Below are 15,826 nucleotides of genomic sequence, written 5' to 3' on the forward strand. Positions count from 1 at the left end.
GTGCAAGATTCATCACTACAATCCCTGGTTCGAATCCAGGCTGAATCACATCCGGCTGTGATTGGGAGTCCCATAGGGCAGCGCACAATTGGCCCTGCATCGTCCAGGTTTGGCCAGGATAGGCTGTCATTGTAAATAAAGAATTTGTTCTTAACTGACTTGCCTAGTTAAATAAAGGTTAAATAAAAATAAATAAATAAATAAATATATATATATACAGGAACAATGGTGGACATCTTGAAGCATGTGGGGACAGTAGACTGGAATAGGAAGAGATTGAATATGTCTCATAGCAAAGGGTCTGAATACTTATGTAAATAAGCTATTTTTGTTTTTTATTTGTAATAAATTTCCGATAATTTCAAAAAATCTGCTTTCACTTTGTCATTATGGGGTATTGTGTGTAGATTGATGAGGAACATTTTCTATTTAATCCATTTTAGAATAAGGCTGTAACATAACAAAATGTGGAAAAAGTCAAGGGGTCTGAATACTTTCCGAATGCACTGTATTGTAAACTAAAGTTTAAAAAAAGGTAATTAAATCCATGTAAAATAATCTTTGTCTGAAAATAAAATCTGATCCTCAACTGCGTTTCCCTCCAGTCAGCAGACGGCGATGTGCGTCTTTCAGGCGATGCTGCCAGCGTGACGTATAATCTAGTGGACGGTTCTTCATAAACAGCTCGTCAACCACCTCGGTAGCTTGCTAGCCAACATAGCCGAAAGATTCAAGCTATTTATACGCTTTCGGTCTATATTACCTACTGTGTTTTAGACACACTTGTGTCGTATCTACTTGTTAACCTATTTAATTTAACGTTATTTTGTATTAGTCAGCTATAGTAGCTGGCTGGTTAAGTTAGCATTAGCCTAGTCGCTAATGATAGCTAGCTAGCTAACATCCCCGAACATGAGCTCCCTAAACTACTCCCCTCCTGTTAAAGAAGAGGAGGTCTGCTGGACGGAGAAAGAAGCTCTGGGCCTAAACATTGTCGTGAAAGAGGAGAAGGAAGAGGAGGATGTTACAGTAAAACAAGAAGTAGAGGGTGAAGCTGTTACAGTGAAAGAAGACAAAGACGTTTCAGTGAAAGAAGAAGATGCGTTCAGATTGAAAGAGGAGGAGGATGTTACAGTAAAACAAGAAGTAGAGGGTGAGGCTGTTACAGTGAAAGATGAAGAGAAAGACGTTTCAGTTAAACAAGAGGAAGAAGAGGATGATGCTGTTTTTGGAGTGAAGAAGGAAGGAGAGATTACTGTCACATTGAAAGATGAAGAGGTGGAGATAGGAGATCTGAGTAACACCAGTAAGTACCGCCTTCAATTAGTTTTTAACTTTGGATATTCGGAGTTGGCTCGTCAATACCTCTTCAACGGAGGGTCCTGGGATGATGACTGATATGTCTAGAATCAGGACGTAGAGAGCAAGCTACCCCTTGTTTTCTCCATTCCGTTTCCAAAAAGTGACTTAACATATATATTTGAGAAGGGTCTATCTGCTGACCGCAGACTGGGGGGCCACGGCATGTAGTGATGTTTTACTACACACCGTTCCCCCCAATAGAGCCATGTGAGAGTTGGGTTGGCTACACCAAAGATTATGGATATACTGACAAGATGTCTCTCCGCCCTAACAAGGGGAGTCGTTGTCCACAAAGCTGCACTGTGGGTTGTCTATCTCCCACCTATCCTGTCTTTGGATTGGTGGATTTATCTTATTGTTGTAATCTATTGTTTATATTCTATGAGGGTTGTTGTCGTCAACCGCCTGTATTCAATGGAGAGAGATGCTAATCTACTAGCATGAATATGCATAGTGATCTGGAGACAACTCCTATAGTGTTTTTATCAAAGTTGTCCGTATGTCACGTGTCCACATAACAACTTAATCACTACGAAACTTCTGTTAGATCAAGTAAACCTCACGTAGCAAATAAGCCATTCATTTTGTTGTTGACCAAATTCAACACTTTCCACATTGGGTTGATAATTGTTTCCACTTGGATACAACCTACTGTAACCTACTGGCATGACCTAGAGAGATACAACCTACTGTAGCCTACTGGCATGACCTAGAGAGATACAACCTACTGTAGCCTACTGGCATGACCTAGAGAGATACAACCTACTGTAACCTACTGGCATGACCTAGAGAGATACAACCTACTGTAACCTACTGGCATGACCTAGAGAGATACAACCTACTGTAACCTACTGGCATGACCTAGAGAGATACAACCTACTGTAACCTACTGGCATAACCTAGAGAGATACAACCTACTGTAACCTACTGGCATGACCTAGAGAGTTACAACCTACTGTAGCCTATTGGCATGACCTAGAGAGTTACTACCTACTGTAGCCTATTGGCATAACCTAGAGAGTTACAACCTTCTGTAACCTACTGGCATGACCTAGAGAGTTACAACCTTCTGTAACCTATTGGCATGACCTAGAGAGTTACAACCTTCTGTAACCTACTGGCATAACCTAGAGAGTTACAACCTACTGTAGCCTACTGGCATGACCTAGAGAGTTACAACCTACTGTAGCCTACTGGCATGACCTAGAGAGATACAACCTACTGTAACCTACTGGCATAACCTAGAGAGATACAACCTACTGTAACCTACTGGCATGACCTAGAGAGATGTAACCTACTGGCATGACCTAGAGAGTTACAACCTACTGTAACCTACTGGCATGACGTGTCGACGAAAGCACCGGGCCAAATGGTGAAAGAGGTATTGTAGTTGTGGTAAATTTGTTTGCAAGCCGGGAGATGCGCCTGGCTCAGGGCTAGCTTTTGGGGCTGGGTCACTCAGTGGCAGCTAGCTAGCTGTGATGATCAGGGGTAAAGGTCCAGGGTTTACGGCAGGATTCCGGCGTTTTAGTGGAGAAAAACAGTCCGAGGCTGGCAGGTATTATCCAGGCTAAAAGCGGCTGGTGCCTGAGCAGAGGGTAAAGGCCGCTAGCAGTGGCTAACAATAACTAAATAGCTAGTAGCTAATTAGCTGGTTAGCCTCTAATTAATGTTTTGGCTATATTTAAAATAAAAATAGCGGATCCGTGTCACATTGAGATTAACATCGGGTTACCGGAAGGTATATTTAATTTAAAAATAGAAAAAGAGATTGAAAGTAAATTGGAATATATACAAAAAATACAAAAAAGAAAACGAGAGGATGACAAAAAACGTATGCACTGCTACGCCATCTTGGGGGGGTAAACTAAGTGTTTGCCAAATTGGCCCATTACTTCACCTAACAATAACATAGACCTACTGTAGGACCCATAACTTCACCTAACAATAACATAGACCTACTGTAGGACCCATAACTTCACCTAATAACAACATAGACCTACTGTAGGACCCTGTAGATGTTATGTCCCTGTATTGCTACTGCTGTATCAAAGGAATTATCTAAGTGAGTTTCAGAGATGAACAGCACAGTGCATTCCAAATTCAATAGGCAGGCAAGTAAACAAAAACGTTTTCAAATAAAAACTATTAGAGAAAATGTCAGGGCGTATAAAGCTCCCATCCAAGAGACTGTCGACCAATCGCGTTCACATTGTCATGCTGTGACACGCAGTTCCTAAACTAATTCTCACGAAATCCCTTTTTAAAGTCAGGGTATGAGTCGAGAAACATTCGTATTTTCCTTGAATGTGTCGCAATTGATAATCGATTCACATTTAGATGGAATAATTGACTATTTTAGCTGCCAGAGCCAGTCTACCTCTGAAAATAACATACAGTCCTTGGACCTTGAGGAGTAACGGGGGCAGAAATCAGCAGTAGAAACAATAACAAAGCGTACTCCCTGCCCGTTTCAGTAAAAAGCTGAGGGATGGGGCTGGAGAAATGTAACCAGCCATGATATCAACATTCTAGTTTTAACCATGTTTTGAGGACATACAGTGTTTGTTTATATTTACTGACAAACATTGGAGTTAAAAAAAAGCCTATATTTTGGGTTCTGATGGGGTACTACAGTTGAACTAATCTCATGAGGCATTTATAAGTGATTTATTCAAGAAACAGATGGGTACATATCATTAATGTATAAGTCCCAAAATGGATGTAACAACTGCTGATTGCCCCTTTAAGAGAACATCTTGGGCTAATCTAATAGGAGATATTGAGGACTACAGTATTTCAGGCATTGTCATTGGATGCATTTGATCAATTGTTAACGTTTTGTTGATGGTCCACTCTTGATGTTCTACACGTTACAGTGTAGCTTCAGCCATTCCTACAGAACAACATTAAAGTGTAGAACCCCTTTACTGCATATTGGTTCAACGACTGCAGAGACGGTACTTACTGGTGTTAAACAGATCTCCAACCTCCTCTTCTTCCTCCAATGTGACAGTCATCTCCCCCTCCTCTTTCACTCCAAAATCTGCATCCTCCTCTTTCTCTGCCGCCTCTTCTTTTACTGTAACATCCTCCTCCTCTTTCACTCTGAACGCGTCTTCCTCTTCTTTCACTGACACGTCTTTCTCTTCTTCTTTCACGGTAACAGCCTCACCCTCTACTTGTTTTTGTATTGTAACATCTTTCTCCTCCTCCTCCTCTTTCACAAGAGCTTCTTTCTCCATCCAGCAGACCTCCTCTTCTTTAGCAGGAGGAGAGTAGCTTAGTGAATTCATGGTCGGGGATGTTAGTTAGCTAGCTAGCATTAGCGACTAGCCTAGTTCTAAGCTAACTTAGCAAACCAGCTAGCTGACAAACAACGTAAATATATAATTAAATGGGCCAACAAGTACATACGACAGAAGTGTGTTTAAAACACTACGGCTAATATACACCAAAACAGTGTAAAGAGCGTGAATGTTGTAGCTATGTTTGCTAGAAAGCGACCGAGGTGTCTGACTAGCTGTTGTTGTTGAAGGAGCGTCCCGTCCACTAGATTATACGTCACACTGGCAGCATCGCCTGAACCTAAAAGACGCACATCGCCATCTGCTGACTGGAGGGGGCAACGCAGTTGAGGAACCAAACGTTTATTTTTCATTTTTTTCAGAAAAGTTTAATATTATATTAAGTCGTTCAAAGAGAAGCATGTGTTGATTGATTCGTTTTTAATGAGTGAGAAATTAAAACAAACTTTACACCCACTACATATTTGCATTGAACCATACTTCTGACATGGATCATTTTGACCCCAGAGGCATATCTTTTATCATAGCCAAAATGTATTTTATTCAATTCTTCCAATTTTTCATGACTTTGTCAATCAACTGGTTGTTAATACATCTAAATCATGGTTTAGTGTTTCTGTATCAATATGGACTTTTAACAAATTCAAATACTTTGGAGTCATTTTGACCCCAGACAAAAGCACATTTGATAAATAGGACGTTTATTTCAAATCAAAATCACATTTTATTGGTCACATACACATGTTTAGCAGATGTTATTGCGGGTGTAGTGAAATGCTTGTGATTCTAGCTCCGACAGTGCAGTAATATCTAACAAGTAATATATAACAATTTCACAACATATACACACAAATCTAAGTATTTGAATCTAGGTTTCTCTGTAGACATGATCAGTCCCACCAGAGGGTGGAGGGGCACCTGTATCAGTGGTTTTGACCAGATAGACACCTGCAGACACACAGTATAGTGCCTCCCATATACTCTCCTAAGATTGGACTTTTCTATGCCACGTATCACATGACTGCGTACAAAACTGCTAATGCGGCGGGAGCCTAGTGGTTAGAGCGTTGGACTAGTAACCTAAAGGTTGCCAGTTCAAATCCCCGAGTTGACGAGGTACAAATCTGTTGTTCTGCCCCTGAACAAGGCACCCACTGTTCATAGGCCGTCATTGAAAATAAGAATTTGTTCTTAACTGACTTGCCTAGTTAAATAAAGGTTAACATTTTTTGTTGTTGAAAACTCTACACAGTCCCAAAACAGGTTTTTAGACATTTTTACAAATGTACTTAACTATTCAGACCCTTTGCTATGAGACTCGAAATTGAGTTCAGATGCATCCTGATTCCATTAATCATCCTTGAGATGTTTCTACAACTTGATTGGAGTCCACCTGTGGTAAATTAAATTGGTTGGACATGATTTAGAAAGGCACACACCTCTCTATATAAGGTTCACAGTGCATGTCAGAACAAAAACCAAGCCATGAGGTCAAAGGAATTGTCCATAGAGCTCTGAGACATTATTGTGTCAAGGCACAGATCTGGGGAAAGGTACCAAAAAATGTCTGCAAGAACACAGTGGCCTCCATCATTCTGAAATGGAAGAAGTTTGGAACCACCAAGACTCTTCCCAGAGCTGGCTGCCTGGCCAAACGGAGCAATCGGGGGAGAAGTGCCTTGGTCAGGGAGGTGACCAAGAATCCGATGGTCACTCTGACAGAGCTCCAGAGTTCCTCTGTGGAGATGGGAGAACCTTCCAGAAGGACCATCATCTCATTAGCACAATCAGGCCTTTATGGTAGAGAGGCCAGACGGAAGCCACTCCTCAGTAAAAGGCATATGACAGCCCACTTGGAGTTTGCCAAAAGGCACCTAAAGGACTCTCAGACCATGAGAAACAAGATTCTCTGGTCTGATTAAACTAAGATTGAACTCTTTGGCCTGAATGCCAAGTCTTACGTCTGGAGGAAAATTTGCACATTCCCTACGGTGAAGCATGGTGGTGGCAGCATTATGCTGTGGGGATGTGTTTCAGCAGCAGTGCAAATTGTCCACTGATATTGGTATAACTTCTCACCACTTTTGGCTGTATGAAAGTTAATTTCCCCTCAGACACACACATTTGTTCTTTGATATAATGAAGGTCATTTGTGTAGAATGTACTTTTCCCCACTGCTTTATTTTTTTTTTCAAGAGAAAAACTGCTGATGCACATTTCTAAATGACACCTTGTCTATTCTTCTATTCTAACTCTCAACAGTAAGTTTAGACCCCGACTGATTTAAAAATATATATATATATATTATTTATAACAAACAGCCCCAGGAAGGGGTAACATTAAAGTATTAGAACATGAAGGACAAACAATACAGCATCAAGACACTATCAAACATGTATCAGTCTGTCCACAACAGAGCCATCCTTATGTGTGAGGGTGCTTGTGCATGATAGTGATATAAAATATATGTCGTAGTTTCCTTTTTCATGATCACAATCTAGTGAAACCCGAACCCTCCAAGATCCCCCCCACAGTTCCCCAATAGCTGTTCCTCAACCCTCCAAGATCCCCCCCCACAGTTCCCCAATAGCTGTCCCTCAACCCTCCAAGATCCCCCCCACAGTTCCCCAATAGCTGTCCCTCAACCCTCCAAGATCCCCCCCACAGTTCCCCAATAGCTGTCCCTCAACCCTCCAAGATCCCCCCCCACAGTTCCCCAATAGCTGTCACTCAACCCTCCAAGATCCCCCCCACAGTTCCCCAATAGCTGTCCCTCAACCCTCCAAGATCCCCCCACAGTTCCAAATAGCTGTCCCTCAACCCTCCAAGATCCCCCCCACAGTTCCCCAATAGCTGTCCTTCAACCATTTGAGACCCCTCCCACAGTCCCCCCTGATAAAAAAGACAATTAATTCCATTCCCCACCTCCAAGAACCCCCCCAATGCACCAACAACCAAGAGAATGAACTAAAGAGAAAAAAGGAAAAGACAGAAGAAAACAGCAAACAATGCAAAAAAATTATAAAACAAAATAATACATTTAAAACAAAGGACATCAAGGACAACTAAAATCATAACAGCAATGCCAACTGTATATGTTTTTGTGCATGTCTGGCACTATTACATGTATGTGTGTGTTCTTGTATGTGTTTGTTTGAATGAGAGTGTGTGAATATGCATGTGTTCCAACACCTGCACGGCATCAGCCTCAGGCAAATTGGCATACGTTGGAAAAAACACTGCCACTTAGTGTCATTCAAATGTACTTTTTATTATGTTTGATTTTGACTTAAAAAAATAAAAAATACTTGTATATTTTGACCATCTCCTATCATCTACCATGAGGTAGTCACCTGGAATGCATTTCAATTTACAGGTGTGCCTTGTTAAATGTTAATTTGTGGAATTTCTTTCTTTCTTAACCTCTCTAGGGTATGTGGGACGAAATCGTCCCACCTACTCAACAGCCAGTGGAATCCCGTGGCGCGATATTCAAATACCTTAGAAATGCTATTACTTCAATTTCTCAAACATATGACTATTTTACACCATTTTAAAGACAAGAGACTCGTTAATCTAACCACACTGTCCAATTTCAAAAAGGCTTTACAGCGAAAGCAAAACATTAGATTATGTCAGCAGAGTACCCAGCCAGAAATAATCAGACACCCGTTTTTCAAGCTAGCATATAATGTCACATAAACCCAAACCACAGCTAAATGCAGCACTAACCTTTGATGATCTTCATCAGATGACACTCCTAGGACATTATGTTATACAATACATGCATGTTTTGTTCAATCAAGTTCATATTTATATCAAAAACCAGCTTTTTACATTAGCATGTGACGTTCAGAACTAGCAAACTTCCGGTGAATTTACTAAATTACTCACGATAAACGTTCACAAAAAACATAATAATTATTTTAATAATTATAGATACAGAACTCCTTTATGCAATCGCCATGTCCGATTTTAAAATAGCTTTTCGGCAAAAGCACATTTTGCAATATTCTGAGTAGATAGCTCGCCATCACGGGCTAGCTATTTTGACACCCACCAAGTTTGGCCCTCACCAAACTCAGATTTACTATAAGAAAAATTGGATTACCTTTGCTGTTCTTCGTCAGAATGCACTCCCAGGACTTCTACTTCAATAACAAATGTTGGTTTGGTTCAAAATAATCCATAGTTATGTTCAAATATCCTCTGTTTTGTTCGTGCGTTCAAGACACTATCCGAAGGGTGACGAAGGGTGACGTGGCCGACGCGTTTCGTGACAAAAAAATTCTAAATATTCCATTACCGTACTTCGAAGCATGTCAACCGCTGTTTAAAATCAATTTTTATGAGATTTTTCTTGTAAAAAAGCGATAATATTCCGACCGGGAAACCCTGTTTTCGTTCAAAGACGAAAAAATAAAAACATGGTGTCGGCTCGTGCACGCACCCCAGTCTCATTGTTCTCTGATCGACCACTATCCAAATGCGCTACTGTTTTTCAGCCATGGCCTGCAAAGTCACCATTCAACGTTTTGCTGCCTTCTGAGAGCCTATGGGAGCCGTAGGAAGTGTCACGTTACAGCAGAGATCCTCAGTTTTCAATAAAGAGAGTGTAGAAGGCCAATAAATGGTCAGAGAGGGCACTTCCTGTAAGGAATCTTCTCAGGTTTTTGCCTGCCATATGAGTTCTGTTATACTCACAGACACCATTCAAACAGTATTAGAAACTTTAGGGTGTTTTCTATCCAAATCAAACAATTATATGCATATTCTAGTTTCTGGGCAGTAGTAATAACCAGATTAAATCGGGTACTTTTTTATCCGGCCGTGCAAATACTGCCCCCTACCCTAGAGAGGTTAATAGTATGTTGTACCTAGTTTCCCTCCTTCAGGGAACAGTAGTTATAGTCATAACATGTGTATTTAATAGTATGTTGTACCTAGTTTCCCTCCTTCAGGGAACAGTAGTTATAGTCATAACGTTAAGCTTGTCATATTATGAACTTTATCTTAAATACTGGATCTTGCTGTCGGACAGTTTTTGTATTCAGATCTCTGAAATGCTCTCTAACTACGTAACATTTATTGTCTCCTTATGTTACGCTGGGAAAACAGTTTTCATGGGCACAGAAATCCTAAATCATTTCAGTTTACTAAATCCAATGGTTCTAACCGAGAGTCACCTTAACTTTATTGACAACACCCAAATGGATACTGTCATTAATGCGGTTCTTAAATAATTACGCATAATACTTAATACTGTAGCTGTTTAATTACAGTCACATGTTCAACTATCATCAGCTGATCCAGGAAATCATTTTCTGCATGCCAGTCAAATGTAATTCTTCATTCATTACACCGGTAAAGACAGTTATGCTGTGCTCCACGTTGGATCCAACATCCCAAACAAATCGATATTTATAATGTGTTGTTGTCTACTTGATTTACAGTAGGGTCTCGTTAGTCCGTTTGGAAACGGAGATACTTAGCTCATAATGTGTAGAGAACTGTTCCTTGATGGATAGGCTATTGTACAACACACAGAGCTATTTTCCTTTATTCAGGACATTTAGAATGACAACACATTACAGAGTAGCCTAGTGGGATTATTCACAAAATTATCTGGTGATCAGGTTATGAATTGTCATGACAAAGACATTTTAGTCTCCTTGTTTCACCTAAAATATTAAATGATTTATAGTCCTAGGTCTATGTTGTTGTTAGGTGAAGTTATGGGTCCTACAGTAGGTCTATGTTATTGTTAGGTGAGATTATAGACCATTTTGGCATACACTTAGTGGACAAAACCTCATTGTCAGGCTGATGTCAGGCTGATGGAAAACTAGCCAATGATCATTTTACTGGTTGAAGTCGTTTTTAAATATAAAGTAGTACATTTTCGACAATAACACAAACATTATATTAAATCAGGACATTCAAACGAGCCTTACAATTATAATCCAAAGTAGTGTCAAATGATAATAATAATCATAATCAACCTGGAAATGGAGGCTATTTTTGCTGTCAGCCTATGAGAACTCCCCTGAGTTTCCCCCACGGTGGTGAATTAGTGAATAGACACAGAGCTTAATGTGAGTTTCCTTGAGTAGCAGTCCTGATCTAGTGCTGTAATATTCAGAATACATTGTGAAAACTAATCTTTGCTCACCATTTTTTAAATATATATATTTTTTTCACCCCTTTTTTCTCCCCAATTGGTACTTACAGTTTTGTCTCATCGCTGCAACTCCCATATGGACTCTGGAGAGGCGAAGGTCGAGAGCCATGCGTCCTCCGAAACACAACCCAACCTAGCTGCGCTGCTTCTTGACACAATGCCCATCCAACCCGGAAGCCAGCAGCACCAATGTGTCGGAGGAAACACCGTACACCTGGCGACCTGGTCAGCGTGCACTGCGCCCGGCCCGCCACAGGAGTCGCTAGTGCTTGATGAGACAAGGATATCCCTGCCGGCCAAACCCTCCCCTAACCCGGACGACGGTGGGCCAATTGTGCGTCGCCCCATGGGCCTCCCGGTCGCGGCCGGCTGCAACAGAGCTTGGACTCGAACCCAGAATCTCTAATGGCACAGCTTAGGCCACTTGCTCACCATTTTTGCTCCAGGCAGATATACTACATCCATAACTAGCCGTTTCTGCATTAGCAGGGAGGTGTTTCTGCAATCAAATTGTGTGCGCATCGCCCTTGTCGCAATTTTAGCAAACACAGAAAGGGGCCTATATTGGATACCAAAAGTCGCCTGGCACACTGCTTAGGAGTTCAACACCTTTTACTTATTTCTAGTTACTACTAATGTGAAAACAAGACTAAATATGACTATTGTTGCTCACTTGACTGTCTTAAGACAATTGTCAAGTAATTTTAACATTCATTACAGACGTCAATTGTTGTACAGTATCATGGCTACGCTGTTTGCATCACCTTTTTCAGTGGATTTCTGCTGTTGTGAGCCTTTAACTATCTGTCTGACTTGTTCACACAGGAGAGAGACGTGGCTATCATGGATCCTCTGGGGAGCCTCAACATCATGATGCTAACGAGTCAGAGAAGAGTCTGTCCAGATTCTATCACCTCAAGAAACACCAGCAGAGACCCACAGGGAATAAATCTATCTGCTGCTCTGACTGTGGAAAACATTGCAAATCTTCATCAGAACTTAAAATACACCAGCGAACACACACAGGAGAGAAATCTCACCACTGTTTTGATTGTGGGAAGAGTTACTTAAGATTAAAAGCACTAAAAGTACACCTGAGAATTCACACTGGAGAGAAACCTTACAGCTGTGATCAATGTGGGAGGAGTTTTACTACATCTTTCTCTCTGACTCTACACCAGAGAATACACACAGGAGAGAAACCGTACAGCTGTACTCAATGTGGGAAGAGTTTTACTCAGTCAAGCAACCTGTTATCACACCAGAGGATACACACAGGAGAGAAATATTTTAGTTGTAATCAATGTGTGAAAAGTTTTATTTCATCTAGTGACCTGACTGTACACCAGAGAACACACACAGGAGAGAAACCTTATAGCTGTGATCAATGTGGGAAGACTTATATTTCATCTTGCCATCTGAGTAGACACCAGCGAGTACACACAGGAGAGAAACCTTATAGCTGTAATCAATGTGGGAAGAGTTTTACTCGGCCAGACAGCCTGATATTACACCAGAGAACACACACAGGAGAGAAACCTTATAGCTGTAGTCAATGTGGGAAGAGTTTTGCTGCATCTGGCTCTCTGACTCTACACCAGAGAACACACACAGGAGAGAAATCTTATAGTTGTGGTCAATGTGGGAAGAGATTAACCTCTTCATCAGGCATTAAAATTAATCAGAGAAGACACACAGGAGAGAAACATTTTAGCTGTACTCAATGTGGGAAGAGTTTTACTTCATCTAGCCATCTGACTCAACACCAGAGAATACACACAGGAGAGAAATCTTATAGCTGTGATCAATGTGAGAAGAGTTTTGCTGCATCTGGCTCTCTGACTCGACACCAGAGAACACACACAGGAGAGAAATCTTATAGGTGTGTTCAGTGTGACAAGAGATTCTCCGGTAAAAGACATATGATCAAACATCAGAAAATACATGAATGAGTTGTTTCATGATATCAATGATATAATGTCACCATATAGAATGTTTTAACATTGTAGTAGGAGTATTTTAATAGTGTCACAATGTAGAACCCTAAACGTTTGCCCCTGTTCTATTGATTTCAACATGATATGGATATTAGCCTCAGGGGGGAAATCCAGGCTCTGAAATGGAAGAGTACTATTTATGAGATTTAATAAAAAGTGACTAACAAAAAAAGAGTTGTGTTACACTTACCATGTTGGTTACGCACTTGAATCAAAATGTATCTGGCTGTTTTCTACAAGTTGTCCACTAACCAGTGATGTACACATTATTCCCAGATTCCGTGTGGTTTTTGAGCTGTTAGTTTTAACAGGACGTGCAACCTCATCTCCCTTCTGTCACACAATTGATTTCAACATGATATCGATGAGTTATGACAAATAAGTGTTGTGTTCCTTTGTTTAGGGACCCCTAAATTTAAATGCATCACTCCAAAATGTAGCTGACTGTCTTCTGCAGGTTGTCCTCTAACCAGTGAGGTAAAAGATATCTCCATTTCCATGTGTTTTTCGTTTTGTTGTATTAGTTTCAAGAGCAGGTTCAACCTGATTTCCCCCCAAATGGATATAAGATTTGTGTTTTGCGTTTAGCTAGTGCTTTGCTATGGATCTTTATTTATTTTGACTGCACGTTTTTCCGTATTGGAGATGAGTTTTGTTTGGGCTCGTTCCAAGGAGACGAGAGTTCTAGAAGCTAGTGAGTTTTAGGAAGACGAGAGTTCTAGAAGCTAGTGGGATTTAGAAAGAGGAGAGTTCTAGAAGCTAGTGAGTTTTAGGAAGACGAGTGTTCTAGAAGCTAGTGGGATTTAGGATTCTATAGAAAGAAAAAGGAGAAACAAATAATACTATTGTATATTATTATTTAGAAATACGTGTTTTTTTTCTTGTTTTTAATTGTTGACATTCAGTAGACACCATGTTTTATATTGGTGAAGGTGAATCATTGTAGTTGATTATAATGTGAAATGGAAGTTGTTTTCTGTTAGTGGTGAGCAAACTTTTCCAACAAAAATATAGGATATATTTGTTGTCTTAAGGTGTTACAGGCTTTGGTTTTTCCATTTATGTTTAGCGGTTGGACTTTCACGTCTAGCTCGTTAGCACGTCTAGCTCGTTGGCACGTATAGCTCGTTAGCAGGTATAGCTCGTTAGCACGTAGGACGCACTGATTGGTGTCACCTCGTTAGTCAGTATGTGTTACACCTGTGCTGGCTTGTCCATCTCGTTAGTGGGAAGGTGTTTCACCTGAGCTGGTCCAGGTTCTATTTAAGAGTGTCTGGCCCAGTGCTCCAGTTGTCTTGATACATGTGGAGAGTCAACACCTTTAGTTGCTCCACCTTTTTGGTTTGCTTCCTGTCTTTAAGTTTGGTGTGGGGTTTTCTTTTGTTTGCCTCTTCTTGGGCAGATTTAGTGGGTCTCATGGTGGGTGTCTTTTAGGTCCCAGTTGTTGTTACTAGTCAACTTTCAGTGGACACCCCATAGTGTCTTTCAGAGCCCCTCCTAAAAACATGTTTATATTTTGGGTTGGATGTTGCATCCAATTAATATTTTAATCAATGGATTTTCCTTAGAATGCTCATTCGTCTTTCAGTTGTTAATCTTATGTTGGTTGTGGTAAATATTTCTGTTTATTTTCATTGTTTTATTTTTTTTCCTGTGAAGCATCCATGTCTGAAATGTGCTGTATAAATAAAGCTTGATTTGAACATATTGCAAAAGAAATTAACCCAATGACTGACAATCAACAGACTCTTGCAAAACCAATACGTATCTTGGTCCATCTTATTATGAAAAAAGTATAAATTCAGTATATCTCCCACTATGTCAAAATAGTGCTGGTATGTACATTTAGTATCACTTTTCAACCAACCCAGTGCATTTGTTGAAGATAAATGTTTAATTCAACAATACGTCAAAGGATTCAACTACTGCAAACCAAAACAAACAAATGGATCAACCAGATCAATCCCACTTTTCCAGCCTGCTGAAGGCGTGGTGGAGTGGTAAACACCACCCCCGGCTACCAGGGGCTTGAGGTGGTCTCCCACAGCTCTGATTGTCATATTCTGTGGCCTTGCTGTTCCATTTCTTGACTGCCCCTGCAACACAGAAACACATTTAGTCATATTATATAAAACACTCAAAGTAATGGATATGGAGCATCTATGGCCTCAGTTACACCTGGCACCTAAATGTGACTTCTGTCATCTGATCACTCCAAGCTGCATTAGGTTCAGATCTACCAGGATGGGCCTTTGACATCGTCTGGATGCAGCCAGGCCACCAAATATGCATCAGCAATGTAAAGAGATGGGGTGAATGAGTGGGGAAAGGTACATTTGACACAAATGACCTTCATAATATCAAAGAACAAATGTGTGTGTCTGAGGGGAAATTAACTTTCATACAGCCAAAAGGGGTGAGAAATTACACCAATATCAGTGGACAATTTGCACTAATGTAAATGAACATAGATGGAACATATTCCCTTTTGCTGACGTGATGAACCACTAAGGGGACATAAATATTTACCATCTAAACCATGTGTGACCTCTCACCTCTCTGGCTGTAGAAGTGTTCTTCCTAACCAGTCCCTCAACAGCTCTCTGACTGAGCTCCACCCTCACTGCGTCTTCAGAGGAGAGGAAGGCTGAGGAGGGATGGAAGGATGAATGGATCAGTCAGTCAATAAAGTGTAGAGCTGCTGTCTATGCTGTCTGACAAAATCACTATTTTAGTAGTTTGTTAAAGTAAATAAGGCTTTATGACTGCTGAATACCAACTATCAATCACTTAGATCATGTATTTTCAGGTATAGATACATCCTTGGGACGTCCCTAGCCCGTTGAAGTTGACATTTAAAATGGTTAAGGTAGGGGTTAAGGTTAGGGTTTAGGGTAGAGATGTCCCAAGGATCCCAGATAGCATTGACCATCATACATTCTTCTGTCTCATTTACATAGCAAGTGTAAAATAAACAG

At 40.6% G+C, this 15,826-nt stretch overlaps 1 protein-coding gene across 1 annotated transcript; it reads left to right on the forward strand.

The window, feature by feature from the left end:
* Positions 1 to 488: 488 nt before the first annotated feature.
* Positions 489 to 14,609, forward strand: LOC123732701 (uncharacterized). The gene is made up of 2 exons (XM_082968153.1): positions 489 to 1,306; positions 11,677 to 14,609. The coding sequence occupies exons 1-2, from the start codon at positions 913 to 915 to the stop codon at positions 12,801 to 12,803; spliced, it is 1,521 nt and encodes a 506-aa protein (XP_082824279.1). The 5' UTR covers positions 489 to 912; the 3' UTR covers positions 12,804 to 14,609.
* Positions 14,610 to 15,826: the final 1,217 nt, after the last annotated feature.

The sequence above is a fragment of the Salmo salar genome, chromosome 02 (genome assembly GCF_965601325.2).
Source record: "Salmo salar chromosome 02, fSalSal1, whole genome shotgun sequence".
In the NCBI taxonomy this organism is placed as follows: domain Eukaryota; kingdom Metazoa; phylum Chordata; class Actinopteri; order Salmoniformes; family Salmonidae; genus Salmo; species Salmo salar.

Coding starts and splice junctions, on each gene's coding strand:
- LOC123732701 (XM_082968153.1), top strand. CDS start 913: ATGAGCTCCCTAAACTACTCCCCTCCTGTTAAAGAAGAGGAGGTCTGC. Junction 1,307..11,676: donor AGGAGATCTGAGTAACACCA/GTAAGTACCGCC, acceptor TTGTTCACACAG/GAGAGAGACGTGGCTATCAT.